At 38.6% G+C, this 18,318-nt stretch overlaps 1 protein-coding gene across 4 annotated transcripts in view; it reads right to left on the bottom strand.

Annotated features, from left to right (window-relative positions):
- The window catches only part of LOC131838352 (chromatin remodeling regulator CECR2), a 172,752-nt gene that overhangs the window by 36,403 nt on the left and 118,031 nt on the right, over positions 1 to 18,318 (bottom strand). For all 4 annotated transcript variants that reach the window (XM_059184334.1, XM_059184335.1, XM_059184333.1 and 1 more), the window contains exons 3-7: positions 5,462 to 5,645; positions 4,348 to 4,487; positions 3,486 to 3,590; positions 963 to 1,012; positions 76 to 245 (exon numbers count right to left, since the gene is read on the bottom strand). In XM_059184334.1, coding sequence (XP_059040317.1) covers positions 76 to 245; positions 963 to 1,012; positions 3,486 to 3,590; positions 4,348 to 4,487; positions 5,462 to 5,645 — 649 coding nt within the window. The remainder of the gene's footprint in view (positions 1 to 75; positions 246 to 962; positions 1,013 to 3,485; positions 3,591 to 4,347; positions 4,488 to 5,461; positions 5,646 to 18,318) is intronic.

Genomic DNA, 18,318 nt, shown 5'->3' on the forward strand with positions numbered 1-18,318 from the left:
AGCAGAAATACACTCAAAAACTCTAATGAATCATCCTTAAATAAAGCAGAGGAGAGGGATCAACTGTTTGCGTACCTTCTGGGCAATCATATTGCAGATCTCAGGCAGGAAGTCCTCACTGAGGAGCTTATAGAGCTGCCGTTCTCGAAGGGAGGTCCTCTCCCGAAAACTCTCAGTGACCTGTCTCCATTCTTCTTCTGTTTGGCACAGGAGCCACCAAGTGCCTTGACCTGGCCCTTGGGACCCTAGCAATGAAAAGGATGAGTTCATTACATAAATCTCACTAGGACCTGTCTTCTTACTTACTGTCAATTTCATTTCTACCCTGGGTCATGGTGAAAGTGAAGGAATCCAAAAAAAGGATTTTAAGGTTCATAATATATAATTTTGATTTTCCTGTTACTAACTCCATTTACACCTAGAAATTAAGAATGCCTAATAGCAATACAACTATAACTACTGTGACCTTTGTAATTACAGATTTTAAAATCCTAGAAATGCTTAAATACACTTACTTTTCAAATGGTTTTGATTTGCACTTCTGTGGAGTCTTCCTTGTCTCATTTCTGTTGACATACTGTAATGTGATACTACCTCCCTCCCAGTTTTATGCAATCTGGATTATAGAACTGAAATCTAGGTTAGGAAACCAATACACTCCCTTGTACAGCATTTTACATTAGAAAGGTAACTCTTTGAGAAGCTGCTCATTCATCCAAAGGTTTGGTGCCCATTCCACTGTGCCAAGGTCAGAGGGCACAAGGGAAGATCTCTAGTTATCAATGAGAAGGAGAGAGGGGCACAGGTGAAGTGTGACCAAGAAAGAACTGAACAAGGCTAACAAGAAGGCAATACTGCATTCATCTTAACTGCTTTGCAGGACTCTGGAAAGTGTACTGCGATCATGATATAAATCAATCATGTTTACTTAATCTTTTCTGGACTCTAATGAAAATCATTACCATTTCTTGTCTGTGGTTCAGATGCCAAGGAGTTTTCTTCCTGCTTTTCACTGAAACACAGGAAAAGGAGGTACCAATTAAAACAAAGACATGTTCAAAATTGTTCTGTGCTCTCCCCGCCAACCAAGTTAGACCCAATTAATGTAATATATGAAGGGTGTTTGTTTCAAGGGGATGATGTTTAGAGGAGGAATGACTCTATTGAGTAAAGCAAAATCAGGAGATAGTTGTGTTGGCATAGAGAAGGAACCCAATTAAATGCTAACATCCTATGTAACAGGAAAATATTAGGTTTCATAACAGCTTTTTGGAAATCAAATAGAGGAGTTAAGTATTAACAGTTAAATACCCCCACTTCCCCTCAAACTATGGGATTCTAATGTCCTCCTCCCTGATAAGGGCTATAATAAATTTAAGCCATTCTTTTTTTTTTTTTTTTAAAGATTTTATTTATTTATTTGACAGAGAGAGAGATCACAGCAGGTAGAGAGGCAGGCAGAGAGAGAGAGAGAGGGAAGCAGGCTCCCTGCTGAGCAGAGAGCCCGATGCGGGACTCGATCCCAGGACCCTGAGATCATGACCTGAGCCGAAGGCAGAGGCTTAACCCACTGAGCCACCCAGGCGCCCCAATTTAAGCCATTCTTAATTTAACCTCCTATAAGGTAGCAGCTAAGAACACAGACTCTAATGTCAGACTGCCCCTACTGAGACCTGCCTCTTACCATGTGACCTCGGAAAGTTAATTAACTTCCCTGTAAATGGGTTATAAATAATGCCGACCTACAGGGATGTTGAAGATTAAATTATTAAATACAAAAGTGTTCAGCACACTAGTGTTAAGCATCGCTGCTGTTCGTATCACTGAATCATGTAGGTGATCTGGACTTCTGTTTGTTTTCAATGATCTATAGCAGTACTGTTCCACAGAATGTTCTGTGAGAATGAAAATGTCCTCACTGTCGCTGTCCAACATCTCAGCTATGAACCACAGGTAGCTACTAAGTACTTAAAATGTGGTTGGTATGGCTGAGGAACTGAATGTTAAGTTTTATTTAATTAAAAAATATATAAATACTGTACCGGATACAGAGCTCTACAGAATAAAATCACCAGTAGAGGGTAGTACAAGTCCACATATGCTGAAAATGAGTCTATATTCCAACGCTAAGGTACCTTAATTGTTAGCACTTAACAGGGAAGTGGAAATGGGTCTAAAAGAACAGCTTTCCAAATCTGTAAGAAAATGGAGATTGCTAACAAAATCCTACAATAGATGTCATGTGTACAGAACATAATTATAAGACACTTCTCACAAAATGGATAGGAGGAAAGCAATACTCTGTAGTCAAATTTCTGGAAAGTTAGGTGAACACTAATTCTTAGATTTAAAAGAAGAAAAAAAAATTAAATCCTGACTCATGTATTTATAATCCAATTCCTAGAAACCAATACTTCTTAGTAATTAATAAGCAACAATAAGAAATCTGGCTTACTTCAAGCATTTAGATTTAGCAGTTCTACAATTTAGAGGGAAGAAGTGGTTTGTGCTCTGTTACTAGAAATTTTAAGAATATGACCTAACTTCCAGGAAGTATATTTATACACTAAAGGCCAGATCTTAAAAAAAAAAAAAAAATTTAAAGATTTTATTTATTTGACAGAGACACTCAGTGAGAGAGGGAACACAAGCGAGGGCGGGTGGGGTGGGAGGGGGAGAAGCAGGCTTCCCGTTAAGCAGGAAGCCCAATGCGGGGCTCCATCCCAGGACCCTGGGACCATGACCTAAGACAAAGGCAGACGCTTAACAACCCAGGCGCCCCTCAGAATTCCTGTATTAAGATTCATGTAGTGGAATTTCCTAAGAGATAATGCATAATGTATAAAATAAAATTTCCCATATGTAACAGAATCTTTTTCCTTGCTAAAGTTAAATATAAAATAAAGAGTATAAAATGTTAGAGAATGTTAAAGAATATTACCTATTCTTTACTGTAGGAAATTTTATTCTAAATTCTAAATACAATAAAGCAAATGTGCTACTAAGTTCTGCTCAAAGGGAAAGAATTAACTCTTAAACTTATATGTGATATATAATCCTATTAAAATGCTGATTATTACAGTGAGGGTTAATCAGAATTAACTTGCTCTGTACTCCTATGAAAAAAATGTTTGATACAACCAATTTTGAAAGTTAATACATATTGAGCACTTTCTGTGGGTCATCACAGTTTTCAGTCTGTTACACTGACACATTCATTATCCTGTTCAATCTAATCCTTATTATTAGTAGTATCCCTATTGTCCCATAAAAGAATAGGCTTAGAGAGAGTAGGTCATGCAGATAGGGCTTCCTGAGTACATATTTAGTAATTTCATGAGGATTCAGACCCCGGTCTCTCTCATCTAAGTCCCATATCCTTCCCATGGCTCAAGGGAAAATCAGGGATGAAAGAACAAGTGAAATTAAGGTGCCTTGTAAGCACGCAGGTTTATGAGTGGCACAGAACAACATGAATGTCTTACTTCACTAAAATTTCCTCCTGTAGTTTCTTCCGTTTTGGAGGTCTTCCTCTTCTTTTTCCTGTTTTCCCAGGAACAGCAGAGACATTTTTTTGTCTTTCACTTTCCCTAAGAAATAGTATATTAAATCAAAATGTTTTGTAATAGAATTTATGCATTACATATGCTTTTTAAATTAATAACTACAGTTTTTCTGGCCATGAGCTCATTATAAAGGATTAAACGCAGTGGTTACAGGGAAAGAGCAGAAGGACTTCCTGTCTTCTCTTATTAGCATAAGAAAAACCAACATTTTACAATATTAAAATCTGAGTATAAACTAACACACTTCCCTAATAGTTAATGGTGCTCCCAGAAATAATGAAGCCAAAATAAAATAAGACAGCAGCATCATCCTGGGAATGATCCATCACCTGTGGAAACACGTGTCCTCCTCAGTTAGGAAGGCTCACATTTCAGGCATTCTTTTTTAAGGGCCTTCTAGTCCTATACTGATGCAGCAGATCATTAATTCTAGTAGAAAAAAAGGAGTCCTCAAGAACTGATTACAAAAGGACAACTGCCACTGTGAGTGACTACACAGCTGGTGACTTACTGTAGATAGTGGTCCGTGCTAAGGGCAAAAAGGACTCCTCAGGTACCTCAAATCAAGCACCTAATTTCCAAACAACAGGATATTTCACCACTCTGATAGCAGAGGCTGCGTTATGAATTCTTTTTTATTTTTGTATGAAATAACTCTTTGCCAACTCTTGACAGGCATGCTGTTATATCTAATTCCTTCGTAAGAAAAAAAATTTGTGCTGCAAAATTCTGATATATTTTTATACAGTAGCTATCGCAACCCTGACCTCAAAGATCGTACCTGCTCAATGAGAGTTCTCCATTGGATTTTCCTTGCACCGGGTCCTCCTTATACATTCGTGTTCCATAGAAATACCAATAGAGTGCCCCTGAATTGTCTTCGCCCAATGGTTCCACACGGAGACTGTCTGCATCCAAACCCTTGGTAGAAGAATAGGGAAAAGAGGTTTGGGGAAATAGGAAACAAAACAAAATGGGAGAAAACTAAAATGAGGATTCAAAATTTATAGTCACATGTACCTCATATTTTAAAATGCCTAAGCATCTTAGGCAGCGTTCAATCAGGGCACAGAGAAAATGGGAAGATGATACCTTCCTTGAAGAGCAGGATATGGAAATATTTCAAATACTTCCCATCCCCATCATTGCCCGCATTTCACCAACAAAACAAAACAAAAAACAAAAAGGAGTTTTGAGGAACATATTGTATATTTGGTTTGGACTTACGTGTGCATCAACAAAAGGAAAGACGATTACAACGGAATAGAATCCAATGTTGTAAAAGCTTTGCCCCATGTGAATCTCTATTATAGCACCATCGTAACCTACAGTAACCTCTTATTCTAGCTGAGATCCAGCAATACAGCTCCCAAATTTACTTCAGGATCTGACCTATTTTGGCCTTCCCACTGCTATTCAAGAACTTGAATTCTCAGCAAAGACTGTGCTTAAATTGCACAATGATTTTATACCGTGTCCAGGAGAGGGCTGAACTAAGAAGTTGTCAACATATTTCATCATTTCTGACTGAACAGGATTAGACACGGACATCCCTATGAGTAAAAAGCAACAGTCCACATCCTCCCTCTGAGACAGACTTCTAAAAGAAGACAGACTTTTAAAAGAGACAACAGTAGAATCAGAGGGAATCAGAGGGAAGACATCTACATCTTCCTTCTCCAACACATATTTTGTAATGCATTACAACTAGAAATTGAACCAAGATAACACACAATCATCTATCTAATAGTATGGCTAGGAATCCTCTGGCTACAGTGGTCATTGTATACATTTTTATTGTCAATGAATTCTCGCTTTTCTTATTATCTTCAGATTTTATATCCTGATTGCTGGCCTTTTGTTTGCTCTAGTAAAAGGGCTTATTAGTTATGCACCTTGAGAAGATCGAAGACATCATCTGCATCTAGCCGATAATCACAGAGGCGGTGCAGGATTTCCACACGAGTACGAAGGGGCAGGTCTTGGAAACTGGCTTCTCTCAAAGGGTTAGGCTTCCCTTCTTCAAGCTCCCAGCGGTAGTTGATGATGTCCTCTAGGTAGCTGTGGAATGTCTGAGGCCTAAACAAATGGCCCCAAACACAAAAATACATTAATATAAAACACAGGGGATGAGTGGGAAAAGTGGAGAGAACTGGTAGTTTAACAGCTGACAAATCTTAAACAGAAAGCAGGAAATAAAAAAGCAATAATAGAAAGGGTCTGAAGGCCCTGATTGAAGTTCAATGCTATTGTACTATCTACTTGGACCAAATGCTGTCAAATTCCAAAGATGATAAATATGTTAAGAGGGTTTCTCACAGAATAGATCACTTTACTTTATCACAAACAGCATATTCTGGTCAATATATAAAAGTTTTAATAACCAATGGTATAGATTGTGAAACTAAGGCAAGTCTTACCTTTGCTCATGCAATTAAAGAGACTATACAGTTTGAATGGATAGCAGTTCAAAACTAGGTCCACAACATTTGCCCAGCCTAATTAATTATATTTCAGGTTAAGAATTAAAGGTCAAAAAAGGTCTAGATTACAAGCAGCTACTTCAATATGCAACTATAATCTTACATTCTGTTACATAATCTTTAAGATTTGTTAAAAAAATACTGTATTCTTGGGGCGCCTGGGTGGCTCAGTGGGTTAAGCCTCTGCCTTTGGCTCAGGTCATGGTCTCAGGGTCTTGGGATCGAGCCCAGAGTCGCGCTCTCTGCTCAGTGCACTTTCTGCCTGACTCTCTGCCTATTTGTGCTCTCTCTGTCAAAAACAAAACAAAACAAAATAAAAACTGTATTCTAAATTTTGAAGATTTTTTTTCTACAGGGAACATTTAAGACAGTTTGACGGCAACCTAAATTTTTCCTGATTAGTTTGACAGGCAATTTTATAACGTCATTTTGAATAGTACCCAAATGTGCCTTGTATACAATATAATAAAGAGCTGTTTAGTTGTTAGATGATTATTCTCTCTCAACTTTTTTTTTTTTTTGGAAGTTTTTATTTATTTATTTGAGAGGGTAAGCAATTGAGAGAGAGAGCATGAGCAGGGGAGGAGCAGAGGGAGAGGGAGCAGCAGACTCCCCACTGAGCAGGAAGCCCAATGTGGGGGCTTGATCCCTGGACTCCAGAAACATGACCTGAGCCAAAGGCAGACAGTTAACTGACTGAGCCACTCAGGAGCCCACCCCCTAAAATTAATGAATCTGGGTATAATCTCACCTATTTGTGACTTAAAATTTTTTTCCTCATTAAGCAAGGAGCTCTAAAGAAGCTACATGTTAATGTAATTTTAAAAAGAGGCATGTACCATGCTGAATGACAATCTGTGGTAGTTATATTTGCAGAAGTCAAAGGAAATAATCATGGAAAAAAATATCAAAGAGCCTTATGCAAACAATAAATTAAACATTTTGATTTTCAAAGAGAGAAGAAACTACTTCCTTACTACTGGTCTTTCAACTGGCGGAAATGTGAACATGCTCGTTTACCAAGACATAATGTCTCTAACATCAAGGCTCTCAGGCACCTGATTTGACGGCAGTACCTATATTCAAAGTCTGAGCACCGGCATGTGAATACCTGGCTTGAACCTTACTGGGTATGCACCGGCTTCCTCTCTCTACTGCGTACGAAGCTGGGAAGCTGGTGCTGCCCCTTCAGGAGGGAGGAGCTGGGGAAAGAACACGTCAGACTGGGAGTCAAAAGCAGTGTGACAATGGTGAATTTGAAAATAAAATGGGGTGTATTTTTCAAATTGCTTTTTAGTAGCAAGGAGTATGAAGACAATAACTCTTTGGTAATATATCCCTTTACCACATGCATGCTACACTCTGCTGCACTTTCTAAAGCACACCAAATACCCCAAGTAACAAGGCATGTTTTTCCTGCAGTAAAATAAAATATGGAATCTATGATATTGAGACAATTTTCAGAATGGCAGCTTCGCTGGGGGATGTGGCAGGAGGCAGGCTGGGTCAGGCTAGGCATAGGGAAAGTTCTAATTCTAGTGTGAGGCAAAGGAAGCACCAGCATACCAGTCCTGCAACACTGAATGTGTATAAACAGTGTTGTTCTTTGTGCCTACAATCTGTCTGAAAGCCTCTACTTGTCTCAAAGAAGTGCATGTTTGAGATTCCTTTCCAATAGCCCTATTAGCCTACTTGATTTCAATTACATGGCTTTTGCTAAAGGTTTTCTTAAGACATCTCCATACTACCTTACCAAGAGATACTTGAGAGCTTAGAATTCAAGATAATTCAATTTCCTTGTATAAAGATAAAACTCCTCATATAAATCTACATCCCTTTCTTTAAACATCAGAAATTCAAAAAGGGGAAAAAACTTCTAAGAGCATCTGAAACAAAAAGGCTGCAGGAAGCCAAAAATCAGGCTAAAACTTTCTACTTGGTGGTTCTTAATCTTCTATATGACATAAAACTCTTGGAATATTATGCCTCCATCAGAAAGGATGAATACCCAACTTTTCTATCGATATGAAGGAAACTGGAGGAGATTATGCTGAATGAAATAAGTCGAACAGGGAGAGTCAATTATCATATGGTTTCACTTACTTGTGGAGCATAAGGAATAACAAGCAGGACATTAGGAGTAGGAAAGGAAAGTGAATGGGGGAAATCGGAGTGGGGGACGAACCATGAGAGACTGGACTCTGAGAAACAAACTGAAGGTTTTGGAGGGGAGGGGTGCAGGGGGTTAGCTGAGCCTGGTGGTGGATATTAAGGAAGGCACATACTACATGGAGCACTGAGTATGGTACACAGTGAATCTTAGAACACTGGAAAAAAAAAAATCTGATGAGGACCATATACTCTCTCACTCCCAAAAATGAGCACACACACAGTTCTGTATGCACTTTCAGATTTTGCTACTCAAAGGAAACAAAGGGCACTATGCTGCTGAAGACTGCTGGAACATTCCTGACTTACTCATCTATATGGCTCAGTACAATTCTCTCTTAATGACTAAAATACCTCTCATCTTTCTGAAATTATTCTGAATTATAATAAAATGTCTCAATAGAATATAGTTAACAGAAAGATTAAACTAACCAAAGGTTATGAACACATCCAGGTGCATTTTGTTTCTTGTCTGAAAAAGTTCCAAATGCTTTAAAATTTAAAATTAAATGATATTTTCCTTATCTTAACTTGTGCGGGAGAGAGAGAGAATATGTGATTATCACCTTCCAAACTCCCAAAGTTAGCGGTTTCTTAGAACTCAAGCACTATGCTTCTTAGGGTACATGCTTCTGCAGGTGGGATGAATGTTGACAAGGGTGGCAGGACCTCAGTAAAGTATGTAATACAAGTCTCAGCTGGCTGGAGCTGGCAGAACTCTTGACGACATAACTTGTATTAACTGATCTCCAACCTATACTAAATCATCACAGATGAAAACAGGACTCTTGGGGCACCTGGGTGGCTCAGTCATTAATGGTCTGCCTTGGGCTCAAGTCATGATCCCAGAGTCCTGGGATGGAGTCCTATGTTGGTCTCCCTGCTTGGCAGGAAGCCTGCTTCTCCCTCTCCCACTCTTCCTGCTTGTGTTTCTTCTCTGTCTCTCTCTGTAAAATAAATAAATAAAATCTCTTTTAAAAATTCTTTAAAAAAAAGATTTGAAAATCATTTTAAAAAAGATTTTATTTGACAGAGAGAGAGAGAGAGAGCACAAGTAGACAGAGCGGCGGGCAGAGGGAGAGGGAGAAGCAGGCTCCCCACTCGGCAGGGAGCCAGATGAGGGACTTGATCCCAGGACCCCGAGATCATGACCTGAGCTGAAGGCAGCCGCTTAACTGACTGAGCCACCCAGGCAACCAAGAAATAAAATCTTAGAAAGGAGAAAAAATAATAATAATAAAAAAGAAAGAAAGAAAAGAAAAAGAAGAAAGAAAAAGAGGACTTGAGTTCTTTGAGGCATGTGTTGGTTCTTTGAGACATGAAAGGCTATCTGTAGTCTACATGCAGGGGAACAATTTAGACAGTCATCATGGGTAGCACAAGGGAGACTTAAATGAAAAAAGAAAAAAATTCCTTCCACTGCCTACAACTCTCTGTGAAGTAGATAAAATATGTGTGAACAGTTAAGCTACATGAGTACATGAGCACTGGAGTGAGAGAAAGATTTTGGTTCCGAGTGAAGCAAGAGCTAAAAGGCTTTATAAGAGCATCTGATAAAGTGTTTATTCTTAAAGATCATAGAAAGACCCAGAACAAAAAAATTTAAACAACTACTCTTTTCTAGGGCCATGTAATAGCTGCTGTGCTCAACATATCCTAACATCATATTGAAAGCTGCGATCAGTTAAAAATCAGGGTAGTATTAAATTAAAGGAAAATAGGACTAAAATACAAAATGTATCTCTTAGAAGAGACACATATATATAATACAGATTTTATAAGATATTTACGAATGCTTATTTTGGGTAACAGAAAAGCACTAAAAGGCAACCTGAAATCAAAATGTAACCATCCTTTAAAAAGATGAAATACGTTTTTGAATGGAAGCCACATGGGAACCTAAATACTATAGATATTAATTGGGAAAACTGAAGTGTCACGTGTTAAGTTGTGAAAGGGTACAAGAAGAATTCTGCATAGCTGGGGCACCTGAATGGCTTTATTAGTTGAGCAGCCAACTCTTGATTTCAGCTCAGGGCATGAGCTCAAGGTTGTGAGATAGAGACCTATGTCAGGGCTCAGTGCTCAGCAGGGATCTGTTGGGAGAGTCTCTCCCTTTCCCTCTGATCCTACCGGGCTAGTGGGCACATGTTCTCTCCCTTTCAAATAAATATATCTTTAAAAAAATCTGAATAGCTTCTGATAATTTAAGGATTAAAATCTGTTAGCTTTAGAGCCACTAAAATATGCACAAACACAAAACCAAAAGAGGAAATAAAGGAAAGTACTAACAAAAATAATCAAAAAAGAAAGCATTTAAGGGCCAAAAGAGGAACAAAAATCAGAATAAGATGCTCATCATCAGTTCATCAGCTCATCAAAAATCAGAACAAGACTGACATCATCAGTCACTTGAAAATACAAACCAAACCCACAATGAGATATCACCTCACACCCACAATGACAGCAAAAATTAAAAAAGACAGATGATAATAATAAGCCTATGATGTGGAGAAACTGGAACCCTCATACACTGTTGGTGGGAAAGGGAAATGCTGTAGCGCTACCTCAGAAAAGTATGAGGAGCTACTCAAAAAATTAACAGAACTACTATATGACTCAACTATTCCACTTCTAGGTATACACTTAAGAGAAATGAAAACAGACATCCATGCAAAAATATGTACACAAATGTGCATATACAGCAGCATAATTTACATGAGCCAAAAAGCTCATGTAAATGAGCTCAATGTAAATGTCTATAAAATGATGGATAAAATATTTTTCAGCCATAAAAAGGAACGAAGTAGTTGATTCATGATACAACACAGATGGCCCTGAAAACATTATGCTAAGTCAAAGCCAGATACAAAAAAGCAAATAGTGTATGACTACCCTTATAACAGATACCTAAAACGGGAAAAAATCTGCCTAGTATTAGAGGTTGGAGGAGATGGGTAGTGACAACCAACAGATATTAGGCATCTTTTGGGAGTGTTAAAAATGCTCTGGAACTAGTGGTGATGATTACAGAGTTTTGTGAATATACTAAAAACCAATAAATTGTACACTTAAAAAAAAAAAAAAAAAGCCCAGAAGAGTAAGTTAGAAACCAATTATACCAACTGCATTAACCATAAATGGATGAAACGTCCCAACTAAGTCAGAAATTCTCAGACTGAGTGAAAAAAAGCAAGACAAACTATAGGATATCATCTGTAAGATACTATTTAACCATAAAAATACAAACAATAGAAGGAGAGAAAATTAGGCAGAATGATAGGTATTAGGGAGAATGAAGATTAATAACAAAGTAGTTTGAAGAAGACAAAAGGCCAATTCACCACGAATACATAATAAGGCTACATATATGTATCTTACAACAGTACCTCAAAATTCACGGAACAAAAAATGACAGAAGGAAAGGGAGAACAGACAAATCCACAAGTATAGGCAAATATTTTTAACATCTTTCTAATTAATATGCCAAGTAGACAAAAGAACCATTGAGGACGGAGATCTCAAAAATACTACAACATGACCTGACATTTACAGAATACTATGCATAAAAACTGCAATATATTCTTCTCAAGTGCATATGAAATGCTCACTATGATAAACCAGATGCTGGGACATACAATAAGTTTTAATAATCTTAAGTGATTGAAATCTCATAGAGTAGATTATCAGAACACATGTAAATTAGGAATAAAAACACTAAGATATCCAGAAATTAGACAACACACTCTTTTATAACCCAAGGATCATGGAAGAAATATAAAAATAAAGTAGAACATGTTTCAAATGATAATGAAACTACAGTATATCAAAGCAGCCAAGCACTGCTTAGAAGGAAAGTTACAGCTTTAAATACCTGAACTGAAAGGGTAAAAAGTCTCAAAAATAGTACTCTGACTAAAAAAAAAAAAAGAAGAGCAAACTATAAAGTAAACAGAAGAAAATAATAAAAACGAGAAATCAATAAAGTAGAAAACAAGTGAACAGTAGGTCAAGTAAAAAGTTGATTCCTTAACAAATGTTTGAAAAGTTGATAGACCTGCAGAAAGAATAAAGAGGGAGAAACAACAAATTATATATCAGGAATCAGAAGTGGAGCTATCACTGCAAATCTCACACATTAAAAGGAGAAGAGAACATTATGAACAGCATTATGAGAAAAATTTTACAACTTAGAGTAGACAAATTCCTTGAAAAACACCAAATAACTTACAAAAAAGGACTTAAGAAATAGAATACCTGGACAGACTTCATCTATTCAAGAAAGTGAATCAATAATAATCAAAAGCTGGCACAAAGAAAACTACAAACTCAAAGGTTTTCAGTGATCAATTCTTCCAAATATTCGAAGAAACATTTTTATTTTAATTTTACTTGTCAGAGAGAGAGTGAGGCAGAGAGAGTGAGCACAAACAGGGGGCATGGCAGGTAGAGAAAGAAGCGGGCAGGGAGTCTGATGCAGGACTGGATCCCAGAACCCTGAGAACAGGATATGAGCTGAAGGCAGATGTTTAACTGACTGAGCCACCCAAGTGTCCCTCAAGGAAGTATTTGAAAGAAATCACAAAAACTGTTTCAGAAAACAGGAGAGAACACATCTCAATCCTTGCACCAAAATCGGACAGATACAGAACATAAAACTAGACAATTATTCCTCATGAACACACATGCAAAAATCCTCAACAAATTATTAAGCAAATAACATTCAGCAATATACAAAAGAAACAACACTTCTTATTTAATGGTGAAAGACTGAACACTTTCTCCCTATAATTAAAAGAATATATATTGAGGGACACATGGTGGCTCAGTTAGTTAGGCATCTGCCTTTGGCTCAAGTCATGATCCCATGGCCCTGGACTGAGCCCCATCTCTGGCTCCCTGCTCAGCATGGGGCGAAGTTGCTTCTTTCTCTCCCTCTGCTTCTCCCTCAGCTTGTGTTCTCTCTCTCTCTCGGTTTCAAGTAAACAAATAAAATTTAAAAAAAAATTTTTTTTACTTATTTATTTGAGAGAGAGGGCACAAGAGTGGGGTGAGGGCCAGAGGGAGAAGGAGACTCCCTGCTCAGCAGGGAGCCCGAAGCTGGGCTTGATCCTGACATTCCAGGATCATGACCTGAGCCAAAGGCAGACACTTAACCAGCTGAGCCACTCAGATGCCCCAGTAACGAAAATCTTGGGGGGTGTGGGGGAGAAGAATATATACTGAGTCTTTGCTGTAGCGTAAGACAAATATAAGGGACATAGAATGGAGTGGAGGAAGCAAAGCTGTTTTAAACTGCAGACTACATAAAAATCATCAGAAAGCTACAACAAAACCAGTAAAACTAAACAGTGAATTCAGGAAAATTGTAAAAACATGGCTGGGGCACCTGGGTGGTGAGTGGGTTAGGTGTCCAACCCTTGGTTTCCGCACAGGTCATTATCTCATGGGTGGTGATGGGTACCTGGGTGGCTCTGTGGGTTAACCATCTGCCTCTGGCTCAGGTCGTGATGCTGGGGTCCTGAGATAAAGCCCCACGTCAGGCGCTCTGCTCAGCAGGAGTCTGCCTCTCTGCCTCTCCCGCGGCTCCCTGCTCATGTTCTCTGTCTCAAATAAATAAATAAAATACCTTTAAAGATTATTTTATTTATTTATTTGACAGACAGAGATCACAAGTAGGCAGAGAGGCAAGCAGAGAGAGAAGTGGGGAAGCAGGCTCCCCGCTGAACAGAGAGCCTGATGTGGGGCTTGATCCCAGGACCCTGAGACGATGACCTGGGCCGAAAGCAGAGGCTTCAACCCACGAGCCACTCAGGCACCCCATCAAATACATAAATAAAATCTTAAAAAACAAAAACAAAAACAAATAAAAAAACTCATGGGTGGGGAGATCAAGCCCTGCAGTGGGCTCCCTGTTTAGCAGAGAGTCTGCCCGAGATTCTCTCTCTGCCTCTCTACCCAGTCTCTTTCTAATATAAGTAAATCTTATAAAAACATGGTCAATATACAAAAATCAACAGCATTTTATGCATTCTAGAAAAAAATAGAAAATAAAAATTTGGGGGGCACGGGATGGCTTAGTTTTGTTAAGTGACCAACTATTTGTTTTGACTCAGGTCATGATCTCATGGGTGGAGACATGAGCGCCATGTTGGGCTCTGCACTGAATGTAAAGTATGCTTTAAGTTTCTCTTCCTCTGCCCCTTCCAACTCTGGTACCATGCACACGTGTACCCAGGTGCTCTTGCTCTCAATAAATAAATGCACACAAAAGATAAAAACTTTAATGTAATTCCACTTATAGTATCATCAAAAATATCAACTACTTAGAAACAAATGGAAAGCTGCTTCAAAGTTTTCACTGTGAAAACTAAAAAAATTATTGAAATTAAAGAAAATAAACAAATAATGAAACATATATATCATGGTTAAGGACAGGGAAATTCAATGTTGCTCAAAATGGTTTACTGTCCTAGCAGGATGCTTCCTCCCCTCTCCGCCACCAAAATGTTGTTTTAAAATTTATATGGAAATGCACACAAACTTAGAATAGTAAAAACAACGAAAAAAAAATTTCTGCCCAAAGTTGGAAAACTTATTAATACCAGACAATCTGGTATTTGTATAAATATAAGACATACAGATCAATGGAATAGGGGAGAGTCCAGAAAGGTACCGAATATATACGATATCCATATGGGAAAACAAAAGAACACTGACCTTCTACTTCACACCCAGTATAAACATTAATTCAAAATGCATCATAAGGCCAACTGCTAAAACTGAAACAACACCTAGAAGAAAACTTTCTTGACATTATGGAAGGTCCTGATGTTGTTAGTAGGAATATAAATGACTCACAACTACTTAGAAAATAGTCTGGCAGTTTCTTTACTCTTAAAATTCCCAAGAAAAGTGAAAACATATGCCCACAAAAACATCTGTACGCAAATGTTCATAGTTGCTTTACGTATGACAGAAGCAAAATTTAAGTCCATCAACTAGTGGACAGATAAATTGTGACATATTTCTCCAGTGGAATACAATTTAGATTTCTTCTCCCCATAACAGAAAAAACTACTGTTACAAATAGCAGTATCAATGACTATCACACATTATGCTGACTGAAAGAAACAGGACACCAGAGAACATACTATATGATCCCACCCATATAAAATTCCCAAATAAGGCAAAACTTACAGTGATAAAAATCAGATCACTGACTGCCTGGGGTACAATGTGGAGGGGTTATATTGCCATTTAATGGTATATTTAATGGCAAAGTGCACCTTCTGCAGAGATGAAAATATCCTATTATCTTGAATAGGATGGTAACAAAATGGTGTACTCTGTGTCCAAAAAAACCCCTGTACCCTTGAATTGCGCAAGCTTTATTGTATCTATATCTAAATTGCATCTTAATAAAGATGAGTTTACATGGACTCATTTCACAGAAGTATTGTAATTTTCAAAAAGATAAATAATATTTCTACAGAAGGCAGATGGGACCCCCAAGTACTAAATGGTTAAAGTCTTTAGAGAATCTATTACAGAATCTAAAGTATATAATTAATGCTGAGAAGTAAAGTTTATGATTGTTATGAGTTTCTATTTTGAATATTTTATTTACTTATTTGACAGAGATCAAAAGTAGCCAGAGAGAGAGGAGGAAGCAGGGTCCCTGCTGAGCAGAGAGCCTGATGCGGGGCTTGACCCCAGGATGCTGGGATCATGACCTGAGCTGAAGGCAGAGGCTTTTTTTTTTTTTTTTTTTAAAGATTTTATTTATTTATTTGACAGAGAGAAATCACAAGTAGATGGAGAGGCAGGCAGAGAGAGAGAGAGGGAAGCAGGCTCCCTGCTGAGCAGAGAGCCCGATGCGGGCCTCGATCCCAGGACCCTGAGATCATGACCTGAGCCGAAGGCAGCGGCTTAACCCACTGAGCCACCCAGGCGCCCTGAAGGCAGAGGCTTTAACCCACTGAGCCATCCAGGCACCCCATGAGTTTCTATGTTGAGTGGGAGCCACAAGACAGGGAAACAAAGACCACACTGTTAGTCTAGGTAATCAAAAGAGCACTCTAGGAAAAGTGATAATAGGGAAAAAAAGATTGTTTGGTGTCAACTATCATCATAATGAGCATTTAATAGAGGCTATTTTTATAGGGCTTAAACCATTGCTCAAGACATTGTTTGATGCAATCCTATCTTTACTTTGACAGCTAAGAGCAAACCAGACGTTCCTGATTTCCAGTCCCAGGCTTAATTAGGTTAGGGTACTTCTCAATGAAGAAAAAGAAATGCTACAGAGAGCAACCAGCTGATGAATCCCATTTAACTGCCTACAGGATTTTTATTGATACAGGTCCATAAAACCAACTCCTAGAATTGTAATTCCAGGGAGAATGACAGGAGGAAAAGTACAGAGTGTTTCAACAGCAATAAAAAGTATGTTACCAACACAAAGTCTGTTACTCTCCTTTTTTTTTTTTTTTAAAGATTTCATTTATTTATTTGACATACAGAGATCACAAGCAGGCAGAGAGACAGTGACAAAGAGAAGAGGAAGCAGGCTCCCTGCTGAGCAGAGATGCCAATGTGGGGGGATCGATGTGGGGCTTGATCCCAGGACCCTGGAATCATGACCTGAGTTGAAGGCAGAGGCTTTAATCCACTGAGCCGCCCAGGCGTCCCTGTTACTCTCCTTTTAAGTTTATATACTGAGTGGGGGTAAATCAGCAAAGACAGAACAAAATAAACAAGAACCCACGTGTCTGCCATCAAGCTTAAAAACAAAAAATTAGTCATTCCCTAGGTTAGTGGAACTTTAAGGATGGTACTGGACCAGTACATCAGCATCATCTAGAACCTATAAAGAATACAAATTCTCAGCCCCATCTCAACCTATGGAATTAGATAGAATTACACAGCAGTAGGACCAACAATCTGTCTTTAAACAAGCCGTCTGGCTGATTCTGATATTCCCTAAGGTTTGAGAATCACTATCTTAGATGTTATTATCATTTACACTTCTCCCTAACTATAGTAGTCTCCCTTCCTACCAGGTAGAATTACTTTCTTGAACTGTGGTAATCAGTGTCTTGATTTTCTTTCTTTCTTTCTTTCTTTCTTTCTTTCTTTAAATGAGAGAGAACGTGCTAGCACAAGTTGGGGGGAAGGAGGGGCACAGTGAGAGGGAGAAGCAGACTCCCTTTTGAGCAAAGAGCTTGACACAGGGCTGGATCTCAGGACTCTGAGATCATGGGCTGAGCCAAAACCAAGAGTTGGCTCCTTAACCCACTGAGCCACCCGGGCACCCTCCCCTTGATTTTCTTTATAAATTTCCCACATATATTTATCCTCATTTAATTTCCTTGTTTTACATTTATAGAAACATATCTCTGGTCCATATGCTTCTGTGAATTGCTTTATCTGCTCAACAATTTTTTCTGGCCTGATTTATCCATGGTTATGTAGATAGCTGTGATATGGCTGACCCTTAGCTCCTAGAGGCCACTGCAGTCCCCAGCCAAGGGAGCTTTCCCAACATGGTTGCTTACTTCATCAAAGCAATTCTACAGCATCTGAAAATGAGATGGAGTCCTATACAGTATAAAAGAATCAAGGGAGTGATACCCCATCAGTGTTCCCAAATTCTCCTGGTTAGGAGCAGATCCTACCCACACTTAAGGGGAAGGGATCACACAAAGGCACAGAGGATCCCACAGATTTCTGGGGACCCTCCCCAGAGCCCAACTGCTACACTTAGCCCCCACTCAGATGCAGCAGTCTTGTCCTTATTTGTGGTTTCATATCCCACAGTTTCAGTTAGCACAGGTCTGAGTAGAAGGCCCCCTTCTGACTTAACAACAGTAGCTACATCACTCACCTCATTTCCTCATGTAGGCATCTCATCATCTCACATCATCCTAAGAGAGGTGCATACGGTACAGTGAGACATTCTGCATCGTGTTGTGTGTGCATATGCATGTTAACTTTAATCACAGCAGACTGTTACAACTGCTCTATTTTACTGTTACTGGGGGTTCAGTCTTTTACTGTGCTTATTTAAGTATTTATATAAATTTCAGTTTTTACTG

The sequence above is a fragment of the Mustela lutreola genome, chromosome 8, assembly GCF_030435805.1.
Source record: "Mustela lutreola isolate mMusLut2 chromosome 8, mMusLut2.pri, whole genome shotgun sequence".
NCBI lineage: Eukaryota > Metazoa > Chordata > Mammalia > Carnivora > Mustelidae > Mustela > Mustela lutreola.